Source organism: Trichomycterus rosablanca, chromosome 8, assembly GCF_030014385.1.
Source record: "Trichomycterus rosablanca isolate fTriRos1 chromosome 8, fTriRos1.hap1, whole genome shotgun sequence".
NCBI lineage: Eukaryota > Metazoa > Chordata > Actinopteri > Siluriformes > Trichomycteridae > Trichomycterus > Trichomycterus rosablanca.
Genome location: NC_085995.1, coordinates 6,165,539 through 6,191,701, shown reverse-complemented (window position 1 = coordinate 6,191,701; position 26,163 = coordinate 6,165,539). Strand labels below are relative to the sequence as shown.

Below are 26,163 nucleotides of genomic sequence, written 5' to 3'. Positions count from 1 at the left end.
CAAAATTGGTTTTGCCGTGTGTCAAATCCACTATCTTGAAAAAGCATTCATTGCCCAGTTTTTTTTCCATCACTATTCCAGGATACCAAATAATTTTTTATAGCAATTCCATAGTATTCACCTTTCTTGGTTGGCAACATTTGAAAGCTTTTACAAATAGTAGTCTACCACCGAGATCTGGGGGTTAAATCTCAGCTGTGCTATCAATCAGTCCAGCCTCTACACTGACATGATTGTCTATGTCTGAGAAGATGGGATATTGAACAGCCTAGCCATTGGGAGGTACGCTCTCAGTGCCAGTCCCAAGCCCAAACCAGGTATCCATATTAGACTGTACAAGAACCCCAGTTATTTCCAGTGCATTTCTGAAATGCTTTGGTCTTTTTCTTATGATCTCACATGAAACACACTGTTTTATAAATCACCCAATTAGCCTAAAAAGAAGAACAAATTTTAAAACAAAATATGAGGTGCTGGATGTGGCACTGAGGGATGTTGCTTAGGAACAGCGAAGACAAATATAATAAGAATAAATTCAGCCCTGTACGTGCCTTCAGTCACCTTTCTCTTTTCATTGAGTCAAACATGATCCATAAATCCACCCACACAGTCTGCACACCGAAACACAAAGCATCCGTTACCCACACCGACACTGACCTGTCGCTAAACTCAAGCAGGCTAAAAAGAAATTCCAGACACGGAATCCTTGTTATACGCATGAATGGCAAAATAATGATCAAATCCGGGTGGGTTTCTCACACTCTTTGATCAGTCTGACTTGGAAGATCTGTGATAACAAGCAGTAACCAAAGAGACGTCCAGCTTAAGTTTATTGATTTATATAGCTTAATCATTGAAGCTTATAAATTATGTTCCCACCAAGCATGAGTCACCTGAATACAGGCTACTGGTTTAATCCTGCATAGGTTTGTGCAGCCTGGTCTATGTGGTCCGAAACTCCCAACAGTAACTTTAACTTACAGTAACTTTAATATACTGTAAAGGCTTCGCGCTGGTGTTCATTTTATCTGACAATAATTACAACGTTAAAGTAATGAATAAAGTTTTTTAAGATATCGTATATATAATACTTTGGTTACATTCATGACAGAAACGGTAGTTACTCGTTACACAAGATTCATCAGTTCACAAGTTCGATGTCAAACACAGTCATGGACGATGTCGTGTCTCCAATTCACCTCACTTGCATGTCTTTGGACTGTGGGAGGAAACTGGAGCACCCGGAGGAAACCCACGCAGACACGGGGAGAACATGCAAACTCCACACAGAAAGAACCTGGACCGCTCCACCAGGGAATTGAACCCAGGACCTTCTTGCTATGAGGTGACCCACTGAGCCATCGTGCTGCCCCAAATTATACAGATACCCAAAGTATACATCTGTCTGATAGCTTTTTGGACGTTACTATTGGGCCAGCTTTGCAGCCATAACAGCCTCGACTTATCTGGAAAGACTTTCCAAAATAATTACTACAGTGTAAAAGCAGGCATTGATGAAAAAAAGACCTGGCATGCTATTAACATTCAAATGTTTAATAGGATTAAGATGAAGGCTTTTCAAGTCATGTCACTTTGTGTGCAAATGCAGAGTCAGGCTGCTGTTTTTCAAATTGTACCCACAAGGTTGGAAGCATAAAATTTCTTAATACCCCAAATAAAATTGATTTGATACCCTTTTTAGCACTGGATGTGGCTAAAACATCAAAATCTACTATTTACAAAGAGTGTCCACAAACCTTTGGCCATATCGTGCAGTATGGGATTGGTATTGAATTTCTGGCATGACAATCTATTTCAGTCACACTTTATTGTTATAAAAGTGTTATAAAAGTACATAAAGAATTTAAAGGTCACCTTTGGTAGTGATGACCTCAACTAGGACGAGGCGCAGGCTGCGGGACCGAGCATCACGTGTAGGCAGCAAGCAGAGAAGAAGCAGGCGTGAACAGCAGCGCAAAAAATGCAGCTCCTCCTCTGGACTGCGCAGGCACGGGTGCAGTGGGAAGGGCCTCGGCAACTCCTCCTGCCTACAGGAGGACGAGATGAATGGAGAAAGGGAAAGTAGGTTGATATGACCAAAAGGAATAGAGTGGAATCATAATTAAGTCAAATGAGTTGTGTGGAGAAGGTACTTTAGTGTACTGAATTTTAAAGTTTACATACACTTAACCTCAAAAATACAGATGTCAATGATTAACCGGCAAATGTTCTGCATGCATTTATACAGTGCAAAATGTTAAGTACTTAAAAAACGATTAATGGTCAAACGTCCAATGAAACCAGACCTTACATACAGGTTTAATTAATAATATTTATTTATAAAGGATCTGTTTCAATCGGCTGTGTGTCTGTAGGGGAGATGCCTGCATGGGGTGGCAGGTGATCACAGATGGCAGTGCTTGGCTCTCTACATGTAATACTGAGCTTTGTATGATGCCCCCCCTGGCAAGTGAAAAGAAGCAATCGGCAGCTGTGTGCGTGTCGGAGGGGGGGGCGTGTGACAACCTCAGCCCTCCTCAATTGTGGGTGGGAGTGGGGCAGCGTCGACAGGGAGATAAGCTGCTATTGGACACAACTGGATTGGGTGAAAAGGGGGAAAATAAAAAACTGAGAATTTAAATCCACGGATTCATTTAATAAAAAGATAATAATAATAAAAATAATTTATAAAGATTAGAGGAGCTTTACATCTAATTTAGGCAGTATTGCCTTTGTGGCAGTATTTTCAACTTCCTTTGTGAAGTCCTACAAATGCTGATGTTTGTAAAACAGCACTCTGTAAGGAAATGACACAGCACTTCTCATCAACTCCAGAACTGCATATGCCAAACCGATAAAAAAGCTAATAAAAGTTGTCATAAGTAATATTAGCATATAAGTAATATAATAATCTAAGTAATGCCATAAGTAATGTAAGCATAAAAGTAATATAAGCATCCAAAAAAAATAAAACATTCCAAAAACTCCAGATATTTTTGTCAATCATGGTAGGAGATGTAAAAAACAAACTGTGCATTACACCTGGATTAGTAGATCAGTACCTGGTGTTGGCGGCCTTGAGGTCACAAAAATGAGTATGTAGGGTCTTCACCGTGTTGTTGCAAACCACATTAACCACATCCACCTCGGCAAGGCGAGCCCGAAACTGTTTTGTCATCTCCCAGAAATCTTCAGACAACATCTGATACAGCTGTCCCTCGTCTCGACTGAGAGGATGGTACCATGACAGAATGTAGTCCCTGTAGCTGTAGTCAAACACTGCAAAGGAGGGAAGATGCAGACATGATAAGCACGTACAAGTTGCCTATGTCTGAAGGAAAGGGGGTTGGCCGAAGCTCTGTGATAGATTTAAAAATTTTAAATTAAACTCTTTATACTTAGGGTTGTGTGGCAGCCAGTGGCACAGGAAACACTGGTAGACAAAATGGATCTGACTAAATGCCAGCAAATTCTAGAAGCAAATTTTAAATCTGCCATAAGAAAAGCCATGCATTGTACTTCAAGAACCCAAAAATCTATGAGGGATAAAGATGCTTTCATATGTTCCAGGAATGTTACCCCACCGCAGGCGCAATGATGCCTATAATCCAATTAGACAAATGTGAGAGGATGAAGTCCTGCATTGCAGCAGAAATGCACCATAACAGCCCAATCCTGTCAAACCTGACTGACATGATCTGCCAGGCATGAGTTTGTGCTAACCTTTAAGCTCTTAGTTATACTTGTTACCTAAAAAATATAAGAATTTAGTAATAAATATTTGAGATGGTAGGGACTACGGTGGGGGGCGAGACCCAACGATGGATTGGCCTGTCCAGGGTGTGTTTCTGCATTTCGCCCATAGTGTCCAGGGAAGCTGGACCCGACACAACTTTGACCAGGATAAAGCAGCAGTAAAACAAAAAAATTATATTTATAGGCTTAGTAGACATAGTGTTTTAACAGAGTAACAATGTAAAGATCCACTTGGTGTTTTTTTTTTCTTCATCTTTCAGACTATGCAACAACAAAGGGCCAGCTGTAGCCTAGTGGTTAAGGTACTGGACCAGTGATCAGAGGGTCGCTGGTTCAAGCCCCACCACTGCCAGGTTGCTGCTGTTGGGCCCTTGAGCAAGGCCCTTAACCCTCAATTGCTCAAACTATATACTGTAACTGTAATGTAAGTCGCTTTGGATAAAGGCGTCTGCTAAATGCTGAAAATGTAAATGTAAATGTAAACAAAAAACTAAGCTACTTTAAAGCGAGGAAGAAAACAGACCATGTTGTTTAGAAATGACTCATATATTCTACCAGCACTTTATAAACAACAAGCCTTTGAAGTCCACAAGGCTTTTTATAAAGAACTTTTCTTGTGAAATACAAACAAACAGTCAGTTTGATCCTTGACAGATCTTATTTGAGGTTGTTAATGATTAATGATAATATTAACAATAAAAATTAATAAGTTTAAGTTTTACCACCAGTTTATCCAGGTGAGAGTTACGATGGGTTCTGTTATAGTAATATACCCCGGACACTAATCTACCCCCCTTCCTCCTCCAGGCACAAGTTGTTGGTCAGCCAAGACTCATTGATGCAAGAGGACATAAAGATTATGGAGTCTGGTAGTGTCTGACAAAAGGACTGTGGCTCAAATTGCAGACAAAATCTAGAGCTTTTATTTTACTACTAGTGACAAAGTAAAAAAGTGTCAGAACACACAGTGAATCAAATCCTTCTGTGTAAAAACAAAATGTTGAAAAGATGCTGAACTAAACGTGAAGATTAGCTCCAATAAATCGCCACTACACATAAATGGAGTGTATGATTGATGATCTGTCATGACTTATTGCCCTGTCCAGGTTGTGGACTTATGCTTATGCCAATAAACCCTTATTAGCCACATTTTCTTATTTCTTAGTAAACTGACTTTTCTGTTCCCTGCTACATCGAGGAATCACCAGACATTGCCAAGCCAATTATTATTCCTCTAGTAGGTCCTGGATCTGCCCTGTGGTCCAATCCAAAGTGTATCCTTGCTAGATGAAGAAAAAACACTTCTGCAGATTTCCTATCAAATTACTAACCTTTGTATACCAGAGAGCAGACCCAGGACCTGAAGTATACACATCTTCCTGCCTCTTGTGTTCTTTTTTTTAGTCTTGGCTAATACCTATAGGCTCACCAGCCAACAGAAAGATGTCACGGTAAAGAACATCATTGCTATGGAAGCACTTGATAGTATCATTCCAGATAAATAGCTTTATGGGTGGAGATCAGACTTTGCAAAAAATACACATCTTGTTGATCCCTATACAAAAAAACACAGACAAGTGATCCATGCTGAAGATTAGGGAGTACACTGATGCCTAGCGACCCATCTGAGATTACCACCTGCACTGTAAAGGCAAAATGTTGCACAGCGAAATATTTTGGTGTAAAAAATTGTCATCAAATTAGAAATTAACTTTTAAAGCTTTTAGGCCCAGACAACCAACGGCATGTTTTGTAACCTAATTTCACCAGACCACAGGTAAAAAACACACCTACAAATTCACTGGTAGCGGAAATGTGCACTTCATGTTTCAAGTACTGCACTAGAAAAAAGCAGGCTGGGAGAAAACCTCAGTGATTGATGGGCTGTTTACAATGTGAGCCTACATTTTCAAAGCATCAGACGTTGGTGTTGTGCTCCTTAACATTACTAAGCATGTTCATTTAGAGCATTAAATGCAATTTGTAAGCTTGGTCTGGTCTCAGGTCTAGATCTGGGGGTTCACCTTAAGGAGCTTGGCAATGGACCATTATGTGTATTGTCCTGTTTCTTTCTGTCTTAGGTTTAACACACCTCATACGATCAAACAGCACCAACAGTAGATCGCTTTATCCAATATTAAAAAAGATGATGATTGATAAGAATAACATGACAACCACAGTTAAGCAGTGCTTAGCCGAGCAGCATCATTCAGACAGATGATTGCACGCTCCCCCTGTTTCCATCTCCTGCTGAAATGACACTCTTACCCACATCCGTCAACTTGACAGCTGCACTTAAGAGATTTTGACATGTTCATGCTTACTCCTATTTTCTAGCCTCTAAGGCAGGAGCATCTGCAGGAAACAGAATTTCACTGACAGATGACTCACGCTTCTGCTATTTTTATTATTTCAAATTGCTTATTTTCTACACAGCCAAAACTGAGAATGATAATGCAGTGGTCTGCCACTAATCCACAGTCACTTTCCATGGTTCCACTTAACCGCTTTTAACAGCGGGTAAATTTCAGAAATGTTTAAATTGCACACCATCCTAAGTAGCATCTTGAAACCATCTGGTGTCATCCTGATGTAAATCGGCTCTTTGTTCATCATATCCAGATAGTATCATAAATGGATAAAAAACATTCCCGTTTGTGTTAGTATCTCAGAATATGGCTGTATAACTTGGGACTGGTCCAAGCATCTGCTCTCACATAGAGCTTAGCGTGGCTCTCCGCATACAATACGGCTCTGTGTGCGAACCCAACACTGGCAGATGATAAGAAACAGCCATAGATTGGACACATGTGTTAGAGGGGGTGTGTGGTGATCCAGCTCACTTTGATCATATCAGGGATTGTACAAGCGGATTCACAATCGGGAACTGGAAATGACAAGATTGGGAGATAAAGTGGGAAAATTCAGGAATCAGTGCTTTTATTCTGTACAGAATAAGCTGTTTGAAATGGATTTAAATGCTGTTTTTAAACAACAGCATTAATCGAACAATGACTTCTTTGTTGGGTATTGGTTAATCATTCCTCTTATCCATGGTTTCAGGTATAAAGAGGAACTCCTGTACTTTTAGAATTACGTGACATTTGAAGCTATGATATCTTAAAGGTTTATTACTTCAGTTTCAGGTTTATTTCCTTAAACATGTTTACATGTCTACATTGCTGCATTAGCCTTGTACAAACCCTTCAATGCCTGTTATTTTACTAAGGGCAGGAAAACTATTCAAATTTTTTCCATTCTTGTGCTAAGGATTAAACTCCTCACCTTCTTTCAGAGCTTTATCCACATTGTGTGACACCACTACTCGCCTGGTCTGCACAGAGTCAAGCAACGGTACAGAAAACCGCCCCTGAGAAACACAGGAGGAAGACGAGCGTTAGCCAGGAGACACAAGACTGAGGACTGGAACACCACCATGTAGTTACTTTAACATTGCAGTTTGTTTGTTTGTTTATTAGGATTTTAACGTCATGTTTACACACTTTGGTTACATTCATGACAGGAACGGTAGTTATTCATTACACAAGATTCATCAGTTCACAAGGTTATATCGAACACAGTCATGGACAATGTAATATCTCCAATTAACCTGACTGTGGGAGAAAACCGGAGCACCCGGAGGAAACCCACGCAGAGAACACGGGGAGAACATGCAAACTCCACACAGAAAGGACCCGGACCGCCCCACCTGGGGATCAAACCCAGGACCTTCTTTAACATTGCAGTCCCTTTAAAGTCAGCCTGGGCGGCACAGTGGCTCAGTGGGTAGCACTGTCGCCTCACAGCAAGAGGGTCCTGGGTTCAATCCCCAGGTGGGGCAGTCCGGGTCCTTCCTGTGTGGAGTTTGCATGTTCTCCCCGTGTCTGCATGGGTTTTCTCACAGTCCAAAGATAGCATGCAGCTTTTCTGAAATTCTCTTACTTTGTTTCCCTACTGTAGGAGCACCAAATAATTTGGCAACCGAGTGTATGTGGCACAGTAATACTCTCAGATGATGCTTACCCTCAACCTGTTGAATAAATCCCACAGTTTGTCCGTGTGCCTCCTGAAGGGGTCGAATGGGCTTACTCTGGGTGGACTCTTTTTGACCACTGATACCAGACTGCCCAATAAGATGCAGAAGAGCGCGAATGAAAGGTAGATGAAGAGCTTGAGGAAAAACGAGGTCACGGTAAATCCTCCGTATCCGGACTGAAAGAACACAGCGGCCGCCGCGATGCCCAGACAGATAGCGGGCAGGAGGCGGCATGAGGAACTGGGCATGCGGGCATCTTCACTACTGCTGCCATTAATATGCATCCTGCTGGATATGACATGGCCATCCAGGCGCCCACAGGACAGACTTAATGCCCCTTGAATTCACCCGGCTTTCATTCATTCATTCAGTTTGGATCGGATCTGATTGGATGGAGCTGGTTTGGATTGTCAAAGATTGCAAAATAATAAGAGGAAACGTGATGGTCGGAGATCCAGCATCTAGATCGCTTATTATTTTCTAGATCAGATATAAAAAGGAGCAAATAATTGCCTAATAATCGCAGATTGTGTGTAAACACTGAGAACTGCACTACATAGGTCACCTAGTTAGGCTTCTTAGAAACAGCCGCAAATAGACATCGAGCCGATTAATCACATACAGAGCAAGTGCACAAAGGAAATCAAATTAGCCGCTATACTAATCGATCTGAACTAGTTTAAGCGGCGCATTTATACAGGATTACAACGCACACATGCGCCATATATAAACTTTCTGAGAATAATTCTAGCAGCAGTGTTTATCATCTGATACCTGCATTAACATCTATTTACCCAGATCTACCCAGATGACTCAAGTTTCCAACTCCGCAAATTCAATCGCGTCAGATCCGCGCAATCAGACTGTCAAACATGCACAAAATGAAAGCGAATTATAATCCGAATAAACCGAGACATCAGGACGTGTGTTTAGATTAGACCGCTAGTGTCACTCCAGCCGTTCAGCGGAGGAAACGCGTATACACGGAGCACGTGACCCTTATCGACCAATCAGCGACCAGCGGGAATCTTTCCTCCCTCGGCTCTGTCAGTCAATGGCGTTCAACGTCTTTCAAACAAAACAAAACAAATTGTATTAAACATAACGGTCCAGCTTACAGTTCAGAACCTAAGTTCATATTTACCATGTTTATAGATGAAAAAGGGAAACGTACGTTTCTTTTACAACTTACTGGGACACAGATAATCCAGAAAGTTATGAATATGGGTAGTATTTATCTAAACCAGATTCAGAAACTGTGGTTCGACTACCATCGGTGGAAGCGTGGTTGAAAAAACATCTAAGACCTACATATTTTATGATTTTCTATACAGATAAAAATAGGCAACACATTATAAAAACAATTGTATGTTAATTTTAAAATGACGTCTATTTATTTAAAGAACGGTTATAATGAAACAGCTGATTAAGCTCCCACTGCAGCTAACAAGCTAGGGACCGTCATAAAACTAACGGAAAAACGAAGGAATAATGGAGTTGTTTGTCTGAATAAATGCACAATATATGCTATGGATATTCCTACGTTTTTCCGTTAGTTTTATGACGGTCCCTAGCTCGTTAACTACAACGTATTTTTTTCTTTGCAGTTAGTTTGTGTTTAATAAAATATTTAGTTTGGCGACATCTTCTGTCTGAACCGGGTATTTAGCTATTAGCTATTGTAACTACTGTACTGACCTTTTGATTAGTATTTATTGTAAATACATTGAATAATATGTACTGGTAAGTATACTCAGCTGTCAGTGTATACTGTTTCTATTACAAACCCCAAATAGTTTTATTAAATAGAATCAATGTTATGGTATCTGCATTAATTACTTATAAATCATGGTCTGAAATTAAACAAAACACAGAATGGTTTAAAATGTGTCATAATCATTATACAAGTCAGATTGTTAGTCTTTTTTGTCAATGTGTACATAAAACAAAAATATTGATTGTTCATGGCCATTTGGGCGGCACGGTGGCTAAGTGGGTAGCACTGTCGCCTCACAGCAAGAGGGGTCCTTTCTGTGTGGAGTTTGCATGTTCTGTCCGTGTGGGTTTCCTCCGGATGCTTCGGTTTCCTCACACAGTCCAAAGACATGCAGGTGAGGTGAATTGGAGATACAAAATTGTCCAAGACTGTGTTCGATATAACCTTGTGAATTGATAAACCTTGTGTAATGAGTAATTACTGTGTCTGTCATGAATGTAACCAAAGTGTGTAAACATGACGTTAAAATCCTAATAAACATACAATCATGGCCATTTGTGCTGTGTTTTTATCCTGGATGGTTGGTTTAAAGATAGAACATGATAATTCTAAATTTATGATGACAAGATCTTTTTTTTTCAATATCACATTAAATAAATCGCAAAATGAAAAGCGAACACCACCAGAGAATGAAGTAACCTCCAATGATGATGTTCAAGTGGTTAACTCACTCACTCACTGTCTTAACCACTCATCCAATAAGGGTCGTTTGTGCTGGAGCCTATCTTAGCTTTTCAATGGGGGCAAGGCACACAGTAACACCCTGTTATCGCAGGGCAGACAAACGTACACACCTACACACACACATACACACATTAATCTATTGGGCAATTCAGTGTCTCCAATTAACCCGACTGCATGTCTGGATTGTGGGAGGAAACTGGAGCTCCCAGAGGAAACCCACGCAGACACGGAGAGAATGTTAATGGTTAACTCATTTTAACCAAAATATCAGATAGAACCCATATTATTTTAATGTTGATTCAAATCCCAGTCCAAAATGTGATGCACAGAATGTTAGTGACAAAATTTGTATTTTATTGAGAAAACCACATCACTGATTCCAGATTCATACAGAAATTAAGAATGACAATAGGAAAGTATGTCACTGAAATATAAAAATAATAAACATATTTCTTTACATTCATTATAGTGCTTTGGGGTATACACATAAAATATACACATAAAAGTGTGCTTTATTACAGTGTCTCAGTAAAAAGATCTTTGGACTTTAAATATGGTGCACATAATTGTTAAATCAGTAATTATTCATTTGAATTGTATTTAGTTTTTATGGTAGCTTAAACTACAACAGCTACATTCTAAAGCTGTAACTGGCAAAAACTGCTTTTTAATTTAATTTATTTGAATTAACTGCTTCAATATAGATTTTCTACATTGCTTTTGTCACATGTTGTGACCGACTGCACTGAAACAGACAGGTATCCTTTTTTATAGAATTATAAATAAGCAGAGAAACACTGTGCAGTTGTGGGATGGGGGAATGTATTTTCCGGCATGATTTAGTTCCTCTTTAAGGAAACATTAAAACATTAAAAATCAATACAAAATGATTCAGATTAAACCTGTTCAACATCATGAAACATCAAATGCCAATTCCTCTATTCATAACATTAGAGGTTAATGAAAAGCTTATTAAATATGTAAAAATATTAAAATCATATGCTTGAGCCTTACAGTTACCAAATCTGAACCCAATTATACTGCTGAGGGAGGTTTTGGATTGGCGTTTTACCCACATGATCACATCGCCAATAAAAGAAAGGTTTCAATTTCTCCAGTACAGATCTAGAGACTGTAGAATCTATACCAAATGTACAATAAAGCTGTTTTCGCTCATAGTGACGAAATCTCGGCACAAAAAGACTTACTCTTTGTTTTCATTTGTCACTTCTGTATAACAACTGTTTAAAACAATATATTTTATGTAGTGTTTTTTGCATGCCACAGTTCTTCTATTTATCATAAAACAGCATTAAGCAAAAGCCAGTGTAAATGTACAGTTGGATGTGAAGCTATGTGTTGTTTCTAGATGCCAGCAGACAGCATTAGCACCAACATTGCGAGTGCAAAGCTGTAAAGCAGTATTGGATGTACAGCCTCAGCAGAGGCTATCAGCATGAACTCCACTCGAGACCAGGAGCCGTTGTTGGGCAGCGGCTGGATGCCCAAAGTTGTACACATCAAATTATAAACATCCACCGTTCTGATTGGCCCTGCCCGGAAATTCTTCTTAAAGACTGAAAAGCAGAAATGAGAAACTATCACATCTGTTGTATTTCAGATGTAATACACATGTGCACAGTAAAAAAGTATAAACTATATGGCCAAAAGTTTCTTTACCCTCCTCCCCTGCAGCTATATCAGCTGTTACTATTCTGGGAGTGTTGCACAAGTTTTTGTTACGTGTCTGCCGGAATCTGTTCCCATTCAGTTAAAAAAGCTAAGCTAAGCTTAAGATAAGCATTGATGTTGGATGAGGCCTGGGTTGCAATTAATATTCCACATAATCCCAAATTTAATATTATGTTTTGCCACATCATCCCCTTTTCTGACTATAAAAGGGGTCTCAAAGCGGGCTAGCAAAAACACGAGGCTGATTAAGCAGAGGCCCTCGCCTGACGCAGAGAACGCGCTGAAAACTCTGATCGTCGGTGACTCTGCCATCAAGAATATAGGCAGCAGATCAATGCTAACATGCTGTCTCCCGAATGTGACTGTCTCGGAATTAAATGAGGAACTTCCCAACATTCTCTCCCAGCATGGAGCGATCGACCGAATTATTCTGCACGTGGGCAGAAGTGACATTCGCAGAGAGGAGTCAGAAATCTTAAAGAACAACTTCACTGAACTGTTTAATACACTTGAGAAGCTGACTGCTCAGAAGTTCATCAGTGGACCTCTCCCAGCCCGAGGATCTAATATGTTCTCACGGCTACTCAGCCTCAACACGTGGCTAAGCAGAACCTGCAGTTTGAAAGGTTTGGATTATATTGACAATTTTAATCTATTCTGGGGGCGCAGAGAATTTTTTTACCCAGATGGCACCCACCTAAGCAAGACTGGAGTGAAGGCACTAAAGGACAACCTCCATTTTGCTCTTCGCCACCCATCTGCTTCTTGGACTGACTCGACACAATACGTGCATCCTCAACCTCCCTCACCTGCCTTCAACCATGAAGGACCATCAAACATACAATCCCCATCACTGGAGAACATATCTCAGGCTGAGTTTCTGACTCTTGATGAAAGCTATTACGACCTTCATCATCAGGCAGTGACACAGCAGTCAACAGCAGAGACATCACAGTCATCCTCCAATTTCTCTCTCTCAACAACATCACCTCCACATATGGATTTCCCAGAGAAAATGGAGAAACTGGTGTGTGTTGGGACTAAATTCTCACACTCCATCTCAGCCAGTCCACAGGTTTCACCCAAAAAGCCCAGGGCACCCCTTCCCCCCCTTCCCCCCGTGCTCTGAGGCCACTTCAGCACCGTCAGCAGCAGCCTTGTACTTCATCTCTTCTGGCTGTACAGAGTTCAGAATGTTCAGCGAGTGCTACTGATAGCGGCGGCAGAATACAAAACAATGATAACTCGTTGTGATGTGTTCAGGGTCCTTGCTATAGCAGATATGATACTGACAACAGTTTGGAGAGTAAGCTTGGACCCAGTATGCCTGAAATGTTTTCTATTCCTGTGTTGATTGGAAATAGAAAGAATAGAACGCATTCAGCATATCAAGTCAACCAGTCTAACCTCTTACCTGTACCACGACAACCTTGGGCTGCCCCAGGGGCTCCTGTGGTTCCTTTAAAGCTAGCTCTGCTTAATATTAGATCTCTAGCCAACAAATCATTTTTAGTGAATGACATAATTCTATCCTACAGTTTAGATTTTCTGTTTCTAACTGAAACATGGTTAGCAGAAGGCAGCAGTGCTACTGTTCTTAATGAAACAGCACCAGCAAACTTCAGTTCTATGAATGTGTGTCGAAGTGGTAGGAAAGGTGGAGGAGTAGCTGCCTTATTTAAAGATGTATTCCAGTGCAAAGAGACTGTGCTTGGCAATTTTATGTCTTTTGAATACCTCTGTTTTATTGTGAAGGGTACTCCCAAAATTTTATTTTTAACCATTTATAAACCTCCAAGATACTCTGCACATTTTATAGATGAACTTGCTGAACTACTGTCAGTTATCTCCACTGAGTACAGCTTTTTCATCATAACTGGGGATTTTAACATCCACTTAGATAATAACAAGGACAATAACACCAAATAACTTTTTGGTCTTTTTGACACGTTTGGTCTATTGCAACATGTGAAAGGGCCTACACATACTCGAGGGCACACTCTGGATCTAGTTATTTCTAAAGGTCTTAACATTTCTTCTGTTATGGTCAAGGACTTGGCCCTCTCTGATCATTTTTGTGTCTTCTTTGAAATGCTGATCACTCCAGATGCTCAAACTAGCTCTGTTTCTGTTAAGAAAAGGTACATAAATGAAAGTACTAGTTCTCAGTTTATGGAGGCCATAGCTATATCACCAACTTTAATTGCAGAGTCAGTTGATGAACTCCTGGATAACTTTAATGTGAAAATATTGACTGTCATGGATGTGGTTGCCCCGGTAAAAGTCATGAAAACGTTGAGCAAACAGAAAGCACCATGGCGTAACACAATGATGGTAATGGCTATGAAAAAAGAATGCAGGAGAGCTGAACGTAAGTGGAGGAAAACTAAACTTCAAATCCACTATGATCTCTATAAGCAAAGCCTTTGTAGTTTTAACTCGGAGTTATGCAGGGCTAGGCAGCTGCACTTCTCTAAGATCATTAACAGGAACATCAACAACTCCCGCACTCTATTCAACGTGGTCGACAAGCTTACAAATCCTCCAAAACAGATCACACCAGAACTTCTGTCCACAGAGAAATGTAATGAATTTGCTCATTTCTTCTGTGAAAAAATCAAAACTATTAGACTGACCATCAACGCCACTCAGTCAAACGATGAAACCATGCCGCCCCTACAGACACCTAAAAATAACATGACTATTATGTCACAATTTAATACAATAGACCAAAAAACTCTGGAGAAAACAGTTCAGCATCTTAAATCATCGACATGTTGTCTCGACATGCTGCCATCTGAATTTTTTAAAACTATTTTTAACACTGTAAAAACTGATTTGCAACAAATAGTTAATGGCTCACTAGCATCAGGCGTTTTCCCAAAGTCACTGAAAACAGCTGCCATTAAGCCACTCCTAAAAAAGAGAACTCTGGATGCGTCTGTGTTAAACAACTACAGGCCGATCTCAAATCTTCCTTTCATAGCTAAGATCATTGAGAAAGTTGTTTACAATCAAGTCAGCAGTTTTTTGAATTCCAGTGGTTATTTTGACAAATTTCAGTCAGGCTTTCGAGCTCACCACAGCACTGAAACGGCTCTCATAAAAGTGTTAAATGATCTACGGCTGAATACTGACTCGGGTAAAATATCAGTTCTGGTTTTACTGGATCTTAGTGCTGCCTTTGACACTGTAGATCATAGAATACTGCTGGACAGGTTGGAAAACTGTGTTGGACTTTCCGGAACAGTCCTTAATTGGTTCAGGTCTTATTTAGAAGACCGGAGTTACTTCGTCACTATTGGCAGCTGTGAATCTGACAGGGTGGCTATGACATGTGGAATCCCCCAGGGATCAGTTCTCGGACCTCTTCTGTTCAATCTTTATATGCTGCCATTAGGCCAAATGCTACAGGCTAACAACATTGATTACCATAGTTATGCAGATGACACACAGATATATCTGGCTCTCTCACCAGATGATTACAGCCCAATAGATTCACTGTGTCAGTGTCTGGAGGACATCAATAACTGGATGAGCCAGAATTTTTTACAGTTAAATAAGGACAAAACAGAGATTGTGGTGTTTGGCAGCAAAGAAAAGAGGTCTAGTGTCAGTGAGCACCTCAGTTCCCGGGCTCTAAAAACCAAAGGCCAAGTCCGAAATCTTGGCGTTCTAATAGACTCAGATCTTACATTCACCAGCCATATTAAAACCATCACCAAAACAGCCTTCTACCATCTTAGAAATATATCCAAAATCAAGGGTCTAGTGTGCCAACAAGACCTAGAGAAGCTGATCCATGCTTTTATCTCCAGTAGGGTGGACTATTGTAATGGTCTCTTAACTGGACTTCCCAAAAAGACCATTAAACAGTTACAGCTCATTCAGAACGCTGCTGCTAGAGTTTTAACTAAGACGAAGAGAACTGAGCACATCACTCCAGTTCTAAAATCTCTACACTGGCTTCCGGTTAGTTACAGAATAGAATTTAAAGTGCTGCTACTGGTCTATAAATCACTGAATGGGTTCGGCCCAGAATACATCTCAGATATGTTTAGAGAATATAAACCTAGTAGATCTCTTAGATCCATGGACTCAGGTCAGCTAGTTGAGCTCAGAGTCCAAACTAAACATGGTGAAGCAGCATTTAGCTGTTGGGCAGCATATAACTGGAACAGACTGCCAGGAGATATTAGATGTTCCGCAAATGTAGAAATGTTTAAATCCAGGTTAAAAACTTTTCTTTTTTCTTGTGCCTATGATTGAGCTCGAAATTTTTGCTATTACCCTATTTCTTTTAGTTTTTCATGCTCTTAATAATTCGTTTTATAGAGTAGTGTACATTCTAAATTGTAGTGTATATTTTACTATATTTTCTTTTAGTTTTCATGTTTTAATTGCTTATCTCTCTTGTTTTAATTTCGTATTTCCCAAATTGTAGGGTATATTTTACAATATTTTCTTTTAATTTTTCATGTTCTTAATTTTTATCTCTCTTGTTTGAATTTCATGTTGTCTTAATTGTAACTAAATGTTTGCAAGAAGTCTTTCTGAGGTTCTAGATCTCAGGAATGTTTTAATGCTTTTAATTTTTCCTTATGTAAAGCACTTTGAATTGCCACTGTGTATGAAAGGTGCTATACAAATAAACTTGCCTTGCCTTTTAGTATAATGTATCGGTCTGATTCTGTAATAGGTGTTTACCTGGTCCCTGAGCCAAAAAGAATCCTCTCATGTCCAGGAACTCATTGTCATAGCCATGCCAGCCATGCTGCCAGCCCTTGGCCTCTCCTGTGCCATTCTGCCAGAAGGGCAGCTTGTCTTTGCTCTGCAAACAGAATCAGATGAGAAGAATGAGAAAAGTCTCTTCTTTCACAGTAAGTCTGTACTGTTATTATTCCTCTTGCTGACACGTCTTACTTTTCCCATACTTCAGCTGGAAATACTTGGGCTCTGCTCATATTTTAAGCCTGATTTAAGGGAATTAACTTTGTTTTACTTCGCCAGGGCTCTGCTCCAAAACTCCAGAATGAAACTATTGTTTCTGGGTAATGTGGCAGGGTTACATGCACGACTGAATCATTATTAAATTGGGTAATGGGACTGTTTGGAAGTGAGGCAGTTTGAGGGTAAAGTGGTAAAGTGCTCTGGGATGAAATTTTAACAATAGAAACAGTGCTTTAAAACTATTCACTCCAAGAACTGTTACAGTGTGATTTGTATTTATTTGAATAGCAGACACTGAAGCAGACACCAGTTTTTTACATATTTTTACATATTTTTTTATTGTCTGTTTTACCACCTCTTCATCCTTTTTACTTGGCTGTTTTTTTTTTTTATCAAAGATCTCTCTGTACAGAACGGGCAGGTTGGATATTGCTAGAATGGGTAAAAAGAGAGAATTCAAATTAAAAAAAGAATTACAAGAAGTATAAAGGCACCTTGTAACCTTCATACATTTAGTCCTAGGGCAAAGGTTAAGGTGTCTCTGGACAGAAGACTAACCTCAGTGATGAACCATCCAGGGTCAGCAACAAGAGTTAATGGAGGAACAAATTTTCCACGCTTGTAGTGATAGCGATCTGGAATCTCATGTGTCTGATACACTTTCATGTGCTGTGCTGCCTGCAAGGCTCTGTATATCTGAAATAGATCAAGAAAAATTGCTCTAATAAATAGATGCTTCTGAATAATGTACAATCATTATACAATCTGTGCATTAGGTGTTTTCACTGTGGAACACTGTACCTCAAATCATAGGCTTTTAATTTACTTTCCTGTGAGCTTGTGTGGTGTAATGGTCACACCGACAGTAACATCAGTGCCTGAGTTCTGGGGGTTTGAATTCTGGACTGGGCTCACAAATACAGAGGGTTCATGGCGTTATGTGAACCTAGCTAAGCTAACCTCGTCAAGAAGGCACTCAGTGTAAAAACAAATGATCCACGGTGGCAACCCCTAATGGTAGCAGCTTTAAAGAATCATTCATCATTTAATTTACATTGTCTACCCTATCGCTTTTGGGAAAGCTCTCCAAAAAATTTGAAATCCTCTCCTTTTGGTTACAGAGTATTATTGAGGTCAGCCACTGATGTCAGTAATAAGACCAGTTCAAAGTTTTACTAAGTCTAAAGAGCCAAGTCCAATCCTTCAAACTGAGCAATAAATTATTATACCTTATTAGAGTTGGCACTAGCCATGCTCAATTTTTATAAACGAAATACATTCTGATTAATTTACAGCCGAACCGGCTTATTAACTGCTACAAGATAACACACTTGTTCCTTGAACCAGACCAGATTTCAAATGCATGTTGTAGCAGAGGCTTTGCTTTTAATGATCCCAGCATAATCATAACCAATCACCTTGCGTAAAATGTCAAGTCGGCAAAACCGCTAACTGCTGGTTCATGTTAAATATGTCATAACCTGGTCAGAGAGTTCAAGTTATTCATCCCCACCTATTGATAACATCTAATTAATATTAAACAATATGCTTTCAACGTTGTGAGAACAGTTTGGGAAGACTGTGCACGTGTGCACAAAGCAAGGTCCATAGGACATGATTTGATAAGTTTGGTGTAGACAAGCTTTATTGGCCTTGACATAGTGCTGACTCTGCTGGGGCAAATTGGAATGTTGATTACAAACCAGACCTTTCTCACTACCAGACTTCACAAATGCTATTTTACTGTAATGGGCAGAAATTCCTATAGGCACACTGTAAAATCTTGTGCAAAACCTTTCCAGTCTAAAAAAGTTCATGCTAAGGTGTCTACATACTTTTCCACCAACTTTAGGTGGTCTCATATTTTAATTGTGTATAGTATTTTATTCTTGTTTTAGATTTCTATATTCCATGGGCTGGATTTAGGCTTTGAGACTAGTACAAGGATCGTCTTCGCGTCTCTGCAGTCACCTTTGAACCAGTGTAGACACTTAATCTATAACATTATCAGTACAAAGTCTGCACGTCTTCAAGGAAAACAAAACACAGACACACCACATATATCTGCTTCATCCAGCTTATTTTATCATCAAAATGCATGATTAATACAGTAAGCTTACCTCGTCAAGCATGCCTGGTTTAGGCCACAGACTGACCACTGGCCCTCTGTCCATCATTTTTAAAACACTGGACACGTTTATGTAAGCTTTGAGCTCGATAACCTTATCCATCCACTCGATATCAGTCATTCCATGGTCTGAGAACATCATGATGTTCAGCTCATCTTGCAACTTTTTCTCCTAAAATACAAGTTGTAAAGATGCATTTTCAGCACTGCATAATATCTTAAATAGTCTTAACTTTTTTTACTAATCTACTATCAAAGTGTATTTACAAATCACTGTTTTCTGTTTCTATTTGTGTTTACCACACAATCCTAACTTTTATGGAATTGTAGTTTGTATACGAAAGCAGTAAGTGCATGGCATGCACAGACCTTGATTTTCTGATTTAGTGTCTGGAATGCCACATCCAGTGAGCGGACAGCCCTCTGTACTTCCTGTGACTGAGGACCAAAGTGATGCCCCTCCACATCAATGTTCTCATAGTACACAGCAGCCATGTCCGCCTTACCGTTCCTTAACAAGGAATTACAAAGGAATTACAAATACATATCATTTAAACACAGTTTGCTGTATGTTATTACAATATGATATAATAGATAGACAATATAATAGACAGTGTAGTCAATGTACCTACTTGGATTTTTCGGGAAAGTGCAAGGAAATAAAAAAAAATTGGTCTTAAATGTGGGTAGGAATAAATACCTACAGTATGCTGGGAACAAACCCAATTCAATTATTCAAGCTGAGCTCAATGTGGGGGCACACAGTGCTGGTAATAACAGCAGGCTGAGTCACAGAAATTGCCATGGTGCTTTTGTCTTAGACAACACAAGAGGTGACCAACAACATGTCTCTTACCATTGCTGTTAACATGCATAGTAGAAAACACATGATTTGTAGTTTTTTGTGGAAAGGCAAAACCTATGGTTGTGCTAAACTGTACTTTACTATAGGTCTGACCCAAGAACCTTTTCTAATAAAATACATACATAAGTTCTTCCACAATTCTTACATATAACTATGATTTTGTAGACTTGTATACTAAAGGGCCAAGAGAATTAGAAACCTTAATTAGGAACAACTGCACATCTGATCATTCATGTAATAATCCAATTAGCCTGTTATGTGTCAGCAGAACAATGCAGAAAATAATTGGTCAGGAGCTTCATCAAACACTAGAATGTAAATTGCTGATTTCTAATAATACAAGCTAAAGATAATTTTTTTGTCTTGTCTTTAGAGTTTGCACAGAATGATACAAAATATAGAAAAGACATCTAGTAAGTGGCAGTTCTGCAGACAAAAAAAAATAAAGATAAGGTAAGATAAGAACAGTCAGATGGGTTAGAGCTGACAGGAAGGCTATGCTAACTCAACTAACCAATCAAACTTTACAATGTGTCAAGTTTAAAGAGCATTTTGGTACATGTGTACAACACATCAAAACCTGGGGTAAATAAGCAAAAATAGCAGAACACCACATTTGATTCCACTTGTGTCCATTTGTGTTCGACTGACAGCATGTATCCATGGACCAGTGATTTTGTGGACAACTTATTTTATATAATTCCAGCTTTTTAGTAAAGGTTTAAAGTAAAGAATGACTTACTGTTGGCTTTATGTGGCCTTTGAGGTAATATAAGTGCTTAATGAAATTGCAGCCATATTACACCTATTCATTTAGGTTCATGTCATTTTATCGTTTGAGGAATCTTTATTTGTTGTGAAACAAACTACACACATTAAACATGTCCAGGCTACAGGATGGGGTTAATAAAGATAACCAACAAGGAGTATTCATAACCAATTTTTGCAAATACTTTCTCCAGACATGTATTATCATTTAGACATTCATTATTTATATCATTATGTCGTCCCCCAGCATTAGAAGTTATTATGTAGCTCAGCAGACTTATGCACAACTACAATTTATAATTAACCTCATTTTAATCGTTTGTGTTCGTGGTTGTATTTGTATTCGGCTAAAAATGTGTTTGACTCACTTTAGCACATTTAGTGCATTCTCAATTGAATCTGTTAGATTTTTCATTGATGGACTGGAAACATATTGCTCGCAGAATGTGGCCCGTTTACCAAGAATCTCCACTTCACAACCTAAAAAAAAATCAATTAGAATTTATTAGCATTTTATTCTTATAGTATAGACATAAAACCTAAATCAAATAAACATAACAGAAACAGGGAGAACTGAATCCAGCACCCCAGAAAGCCATGTTTCAACATGTACTCAATCAGCACACAAAGCACTAACCTGGCCAGTAGTACATGTAGACTTTCTTGCCCAGTTTCTGCATGGTCACCCAGAGAGGCTCAGAGCCGTCCCACCACATCGGTAAGCGGCTGTCTGGGTTGGCTCCAATCAAGAATTCCTTCATGGAGTCTTTATCCCACATGAAATTCCCCGTCATTTGGTGTATGTCACAGTGCCGACCTGGAGCCCAAAAAGAAAAAACTTGGCATCGTTACATTGTTAATGGAATAAAAAATATGGCAAGTACGCAACAACAGTCTTTAAAAGAGACAAAAACATCAATAATTCCACCTAATGGACTGTACTTCATAAACTGTGGGTTACATTATTACATGTTAATGAATAATGTGGTTATAAATTTTTTTTTCTTTTTTTTATTTCATTTTCATGTGTTTTCCACAGGTTTATCCTCCTCAGGGCCTTCTGCAACACATGCCAGGATAAAATGGCTGATGAAAATGATAAAACTTTGTACAGCACCAATAAACAATTTGCTGGATGAATATTACAGGTTTTTAAAAACTGTACAATGCAGAAAATCAACTAAATATATTTTAAAAAATTACCTTTGTAAAGTTGCCTATTGAAATCTCATATGTGATTATGGTTTCCTGCAACTGTTGACTTCTCTGTGCCCATATAAATTAGGCTAGTTACACTGCACCCGTAGCAAAGCACCCGAAACAGTGGTCCCTATGCTCAGAGAACTTTTGTCTGGACAGTCAAATGTTTTACAAAAACCATCATTAAAACAATTCTGATTAATTATAAGCTGCTAAAACATGGGAGACGCTGTCCACAGTCACAGGAGCTTTACATCACAGCTGCAGTGCCAAAAAAAGGTTTTTCCTTTGTCCACATGACCATGTCAGCACCAAATTTCAATCAAGCTTTAAGGTGCCGGTTTTGAAGCAGGGGCTTCTTTAATGCATCTTAAGCAACAATAATGTGTTTGGCAAAAAATAACTGTGGTTATTTTTAAATAGCATTTACAGAATCTGTATGTAATCTCCATCTCTGTACGGATCACCATATTAGTCGCTTAGTGCAGGTGAAAAAAAAGAGTTCTCTCCTCGGTCAGGAGTGGAGGTCAGCAACAGTAGAGGAAAATGTGATCGGTTAATATGATACAATTACATTGGGAACAAATTTGGGGGAAAATATGTAGAATCTTGTGTAGGCAGACAGTTGGATTCATGATCTTTTAGTCAGTAACATAAAAACCTTTAATTTTTAAAGGTTTATGGCTTGTTAGGTTAGCTTTCTTGCCTAACTGTTGTCCAGTTCAGTGGAAACATGCAGGAGTCAGTCATTGCAGGCTTTTGTTGTTATTGTACGTTTTCTTTGCTAAGGCCTTATGTAATTATTGGTACCAACTGTCTGACCAGGCTTTGTGGCAAGAGGAAATGAGTCTGACCAAAACAACCACCATCAGCAAATTATGCCTAAAGAGCTGCAGTGACTGGGGGAGGCTGGACTGCAACTGTATGTGTGTGTTTGTGTGTGTGTGTGTGTATGTGTGTGTGTTTGGTTTAGTGATGCTCCTTGTTCCACTAAGAGCCGTGACCTGTTGAAAAACACAGCTTTACACATGGACACATGTGATAACCTGCAACCCTCATTACCCAGGGCAGGGGCAATGTGCAGCTGGCAGGAGTCACCAAGGTGCATAAGGAAATTGAATATATTTAAATGTATACATCTATAATTAACAATAATAAATTATAATAAAATTAACTTAAATACTTCTATAATATAATTTGCTTTCAATCATTTGCATATTACAGCTAGGTTTTCATGTATATGCAGAACATCATATTTAATGGTTGTACCCAAGAGAGAAGAATAGCATATGGACCCTAATTTGCACAACTAGTTTGCCTAATTCTAATACTGTATTTTACTCTATAGAATACCCTATTGATACTTGGGCACGAAACTGTATTAAAACTTCTCAGCAATCAGCATATCTAACTTTAGGTAAGCACTTCTAGTGGAGAATCCTTGTCTGTCAAGGTCAAGGATGTGTAATAGTGTAATCAATTACACTATTCAAAGATGGCAACAAGAGGAGCCAGCAACTATGTGAGATGTGTATTTTTTTCCTAGACCCCTACATGGCACATACACCTACAGTACCAAATGTGATCACACTTTTCCTGGCATATTCTCGAAAATAGATGCCAGTGAGGAAAGAAATTACAAAGACGCTATAAAAAGTTTGGTTCCCTAAAGAACAATAGCTGTTTTCTATTTATATTTACCAACAGCTTCAACCTGATTAGGGTTGTGGTGGGTCAGGACCACTGTAGACCGGCCACACTGTAAGAATTCCCCCTATCCAGGACTCCAATCCATAACAGGCCAGCACACAGTTCCACATTTTTCCACTCACTCACTTTTAACAGCAAATAAATAAGAATAGCCAATCCAACCACTGCATGTTTCTGTAAGATGGGAGATGCCAAAGTATTACCAAATGGAAACCCACACAGACTCGGACAGAACATGCAAAACATCTTAAAGACACCACCAAAACCCCCTCCCAAAAACCGTGCAGAAAAATGTCCCTACGTATTAGTTAGTACGTGAATCTATGAATGCGTGAATGTCCTGGTAGACTGGAGCACTGTCCAGGATATGTTCCTGCATTGCGTCTAGTCTTTCCTGAGCACTGTTTCCACCTCGACCCTGACCGCTGTGAAGTGGTTAGCAGAAAAACACACATAGTTTACACATAGTTAGTTTGCAGTAGAGCTAGGTAATTCTTACCAGTCATTAGGGAGTAATAGTTGGGATAGGACAGACTTGGAAAGTCTGGAGTCGTGTAGTCCACTTTCACTCCGTTATTCACGATTTCTTTAAATCCGGGCAAATTCTGCAAATCGTCAATATAGTCATAACGGAAACCGTCGATGAGAAACACCAAAAGTTTCCGTCCTTGGACAGAGTGACATGCAGACACAATGAGAAAAGCCGAGAGAAAAGCGCACGAAAAGCGAGCGGGAGCCGCCGACATGCTGCCTGCTGTTTACTAGCGGACTGAACTGAGAGAGTGAGAGAGTGAGTGAATGAATGAGTTACTGAATAAGCATATGGGCGGAGTGTATCAGTGAGAGAGTGTATGCGTGAGTGAATGAATGAGTAAGTGTATAAGTGGGGTGAGTGAGAATGAGTTAATGAGTGAGTGAGTGTATTAGTAAGTGTATTAGTAAATGTATGAGTGGAGTGTATTAGTGAGTGAGTGTATAAGTGAGTGACTGAGTGAGTGTATGAGTGAATGAGTGAGTGAATGAGTGAGTCAGTGAATGTATGGGTAAGTGAGTGAGTGAGTGAGAGTGAATGTATGGGTGAGTGAGTAAGTGTATAAGTGGAGTGAGTAAGTGTATTAGTGAGTGAGTGTATAAGTGAGTGACTGAGTGAGTGAATGAGTGAGTGAGTGAGTGAATAAATGAGTGAGTGAGTGAGTGAGTGAGTGAGTGAATAAATGAGTGAGTGAGTGAGTGAGGAGTGAGTGAGTGAGTCAATAAATGAGTGAGTGAGTGAGTGAATAAATGAGTGTGAGTGAGTGAATAAATGAGTGAGTGAGTGAGTGAGGAGTGAGTGAGTGTATTAGTAAGTGTATTAGTGAGTGAGTGTATGAGTGACTGAGTGAGTGAATGAGTGAGTGAGTGAGTGAATAAATGAGTGAGTGAGTGAGTGTATTAGTAAGTGTATTAGTGAGTGAGTGTATAAGTGAGTGACTGAGTGAGTGAGTGAGTGAGTGAGTGAGTGAATGAGTGAGTGAGTGAGTGAGTGAATGAATGAACCGATTGCTTGCAAATGTGACTGAGAGATTAAATGACGGCGGCAGCTTCAAACACGCGGGTTAAAAATAAACACAGGCTACAGAAGCATTCTGTATACACACCAGTATTCGATTCATTTGGGTTAAAGAGTTAAAGTGGGAGTCGATTCACTAAAAGACTCTTTATCGCCTGAATGCGTAGGTAAGTTGTAGAGACGTGTTCTGTCTGAGGGTGGCGCCATAACACAGTATATAACGTTTTGACCTACTTGGTCATAAGGATCAGGGTTCGCCAAACAGGGTTGTAATTCCAGTTCATCTCTGGAACTGTTTTTTTTTCTTAGATTAAATGATAGAACTACATAGCCTACTTTTCTTCTCAAAACATAAAGTGACTGGTTATATCTCTTAGAAGCAACAACAGCTTCAACTTTTTAATGGGTGTGTTCAAGCCAGTTTTATTTCTATTTCAATTAAAAGTTATACCATAAAATTCCATTTATACTACTTTGACCCAAATCATGTAACTATTAAAACCTTAAAATCTATTAACAATCTTTAATAACTTTGTCTTTGTCAATCACATCAGCCAATCAGCAGTGTAAAAAATGACACCCTTAAACTGATAACTTGAGGTTATGCTCAACACAACCAATTTAATTTTTTTCTGACCAGTGCTGTGAATCAAAGGTCAATGGCAATATTCCTCCTAAACTCTGGGTTAGCTCTCAGTTGTTCTGTGTTTAAAGCAGGGAAAGTATTTTATAGGATTTTACATTTATATGAATTGGCTCTGTAGGCCACTTACTGAGTTCTACCAGTTATACACACTGAAAAACTCCAGAACTCAGATTATTACAGAAGTTTTATAGTTGACATTAATGCTTTTATAAATACCTTATTTCCAACAAAGTTGAAACAGTGTAAAATGCAAAAACGATGCAAACATAAAGGCATGAGTTGTATATTAAGTACGAGCTGAATATGATTGAAAACAGTACTCACTTTTTGAAAATAAAAAGTTGCAGTTCTGCCAGTAGGTTGTGGACTTGCCTAATTTTAACTTGTCTTAAAGCTGTCTGG

The 26,163-nt window shown here is 39.2% G+C and overlaps 2 protein-coding genes across 4 annotated transcripts in view; both read right to left on the bottom strand.

Annotated features, from left to right (window-relative positions):
* The window catches only part of snx25 (sorting nexin 25), a 34,901-nt gene extending 26,181 nt beyond the window's left edge, over nucleotides 1-8,720 (bottom strand). For both annotated transcript variants that reach the window (XR_010013489.1, XM_063000416.1), the window contains exons 1-4: nucleotides 7,780-8,720; nucleotides 7,042-7,126; nucleotides 3,063-3,279; nucleotides 1,876-2,048 (exon numbers count right to left, since the gene is read on the bottom strand). Coding sequence is in view for 1 of the 2 variants with exons in the window: in XM_063000416.1 (XP_062856486.1) it covers nucleotides 1,876-2,048; nucleotides 3,063-3,279; nucleotides 7,042-7,126; nucleotides 7,780-8,076 (772 nt within the window). In the remaining variant the exon portion in view is untranslated. The remainder of the gene's footprint in view (nucleotides 1-1,875; nucleotides 2,049-3,062; nucleotides 3,280-7,041; nucleotides 7,127-7,779) is intronic.
* Nucleotides 8,721-10,597: 1,877 nt separating this feature from the next.
* On the bottom strand, nucleotides 10,598-24,321 carry enpp6 (ectonucleotide pyrophosphatase/phosphodiesterase 6). 2 transcript variants are annotated; one of them, XM_062999770.1, is made up of 8 exons: nucleotides 24,066-24,321; nucleotides 21,294-21,473; nucleotides 21,025-21,136; nucleotides 19,393-19,534; nucleotides 19,016-19,195; nucleotides 17,454-17,591; nucleotides 16,653-16,776; nucleotides 10,598-11,830 (listed from the first exon to the last, which is right to left on the bottom strand). In XM_062999770.1, the coding sequence occupies exons 1-8, from the start codon at nucleotides 24,310-24,312 to the stop codon at nucleotides 11,619-11,621; spliced, it is 1,335 nt and encodes a 444-aa protein (XP_062855840.1). In that variant the 5' UTR covers nucleotides 24,313-24,321; the 3' UTR covers nucleotides 10,598-11,618. The 2 variants fall into 2 exon arrangements, with proteins under 2 accessions (XP_062855840.1, XP_062855841.1); XM_062999771.1 differs by lacking the exons at nucleotides 10,598-11,830; nucleotides 16,653-16,776 and adding an exon at nucleotides 17,242-17,327.
* Nucleotides 24,322-26,163: the final 1,842 nt, after the last annotated feature.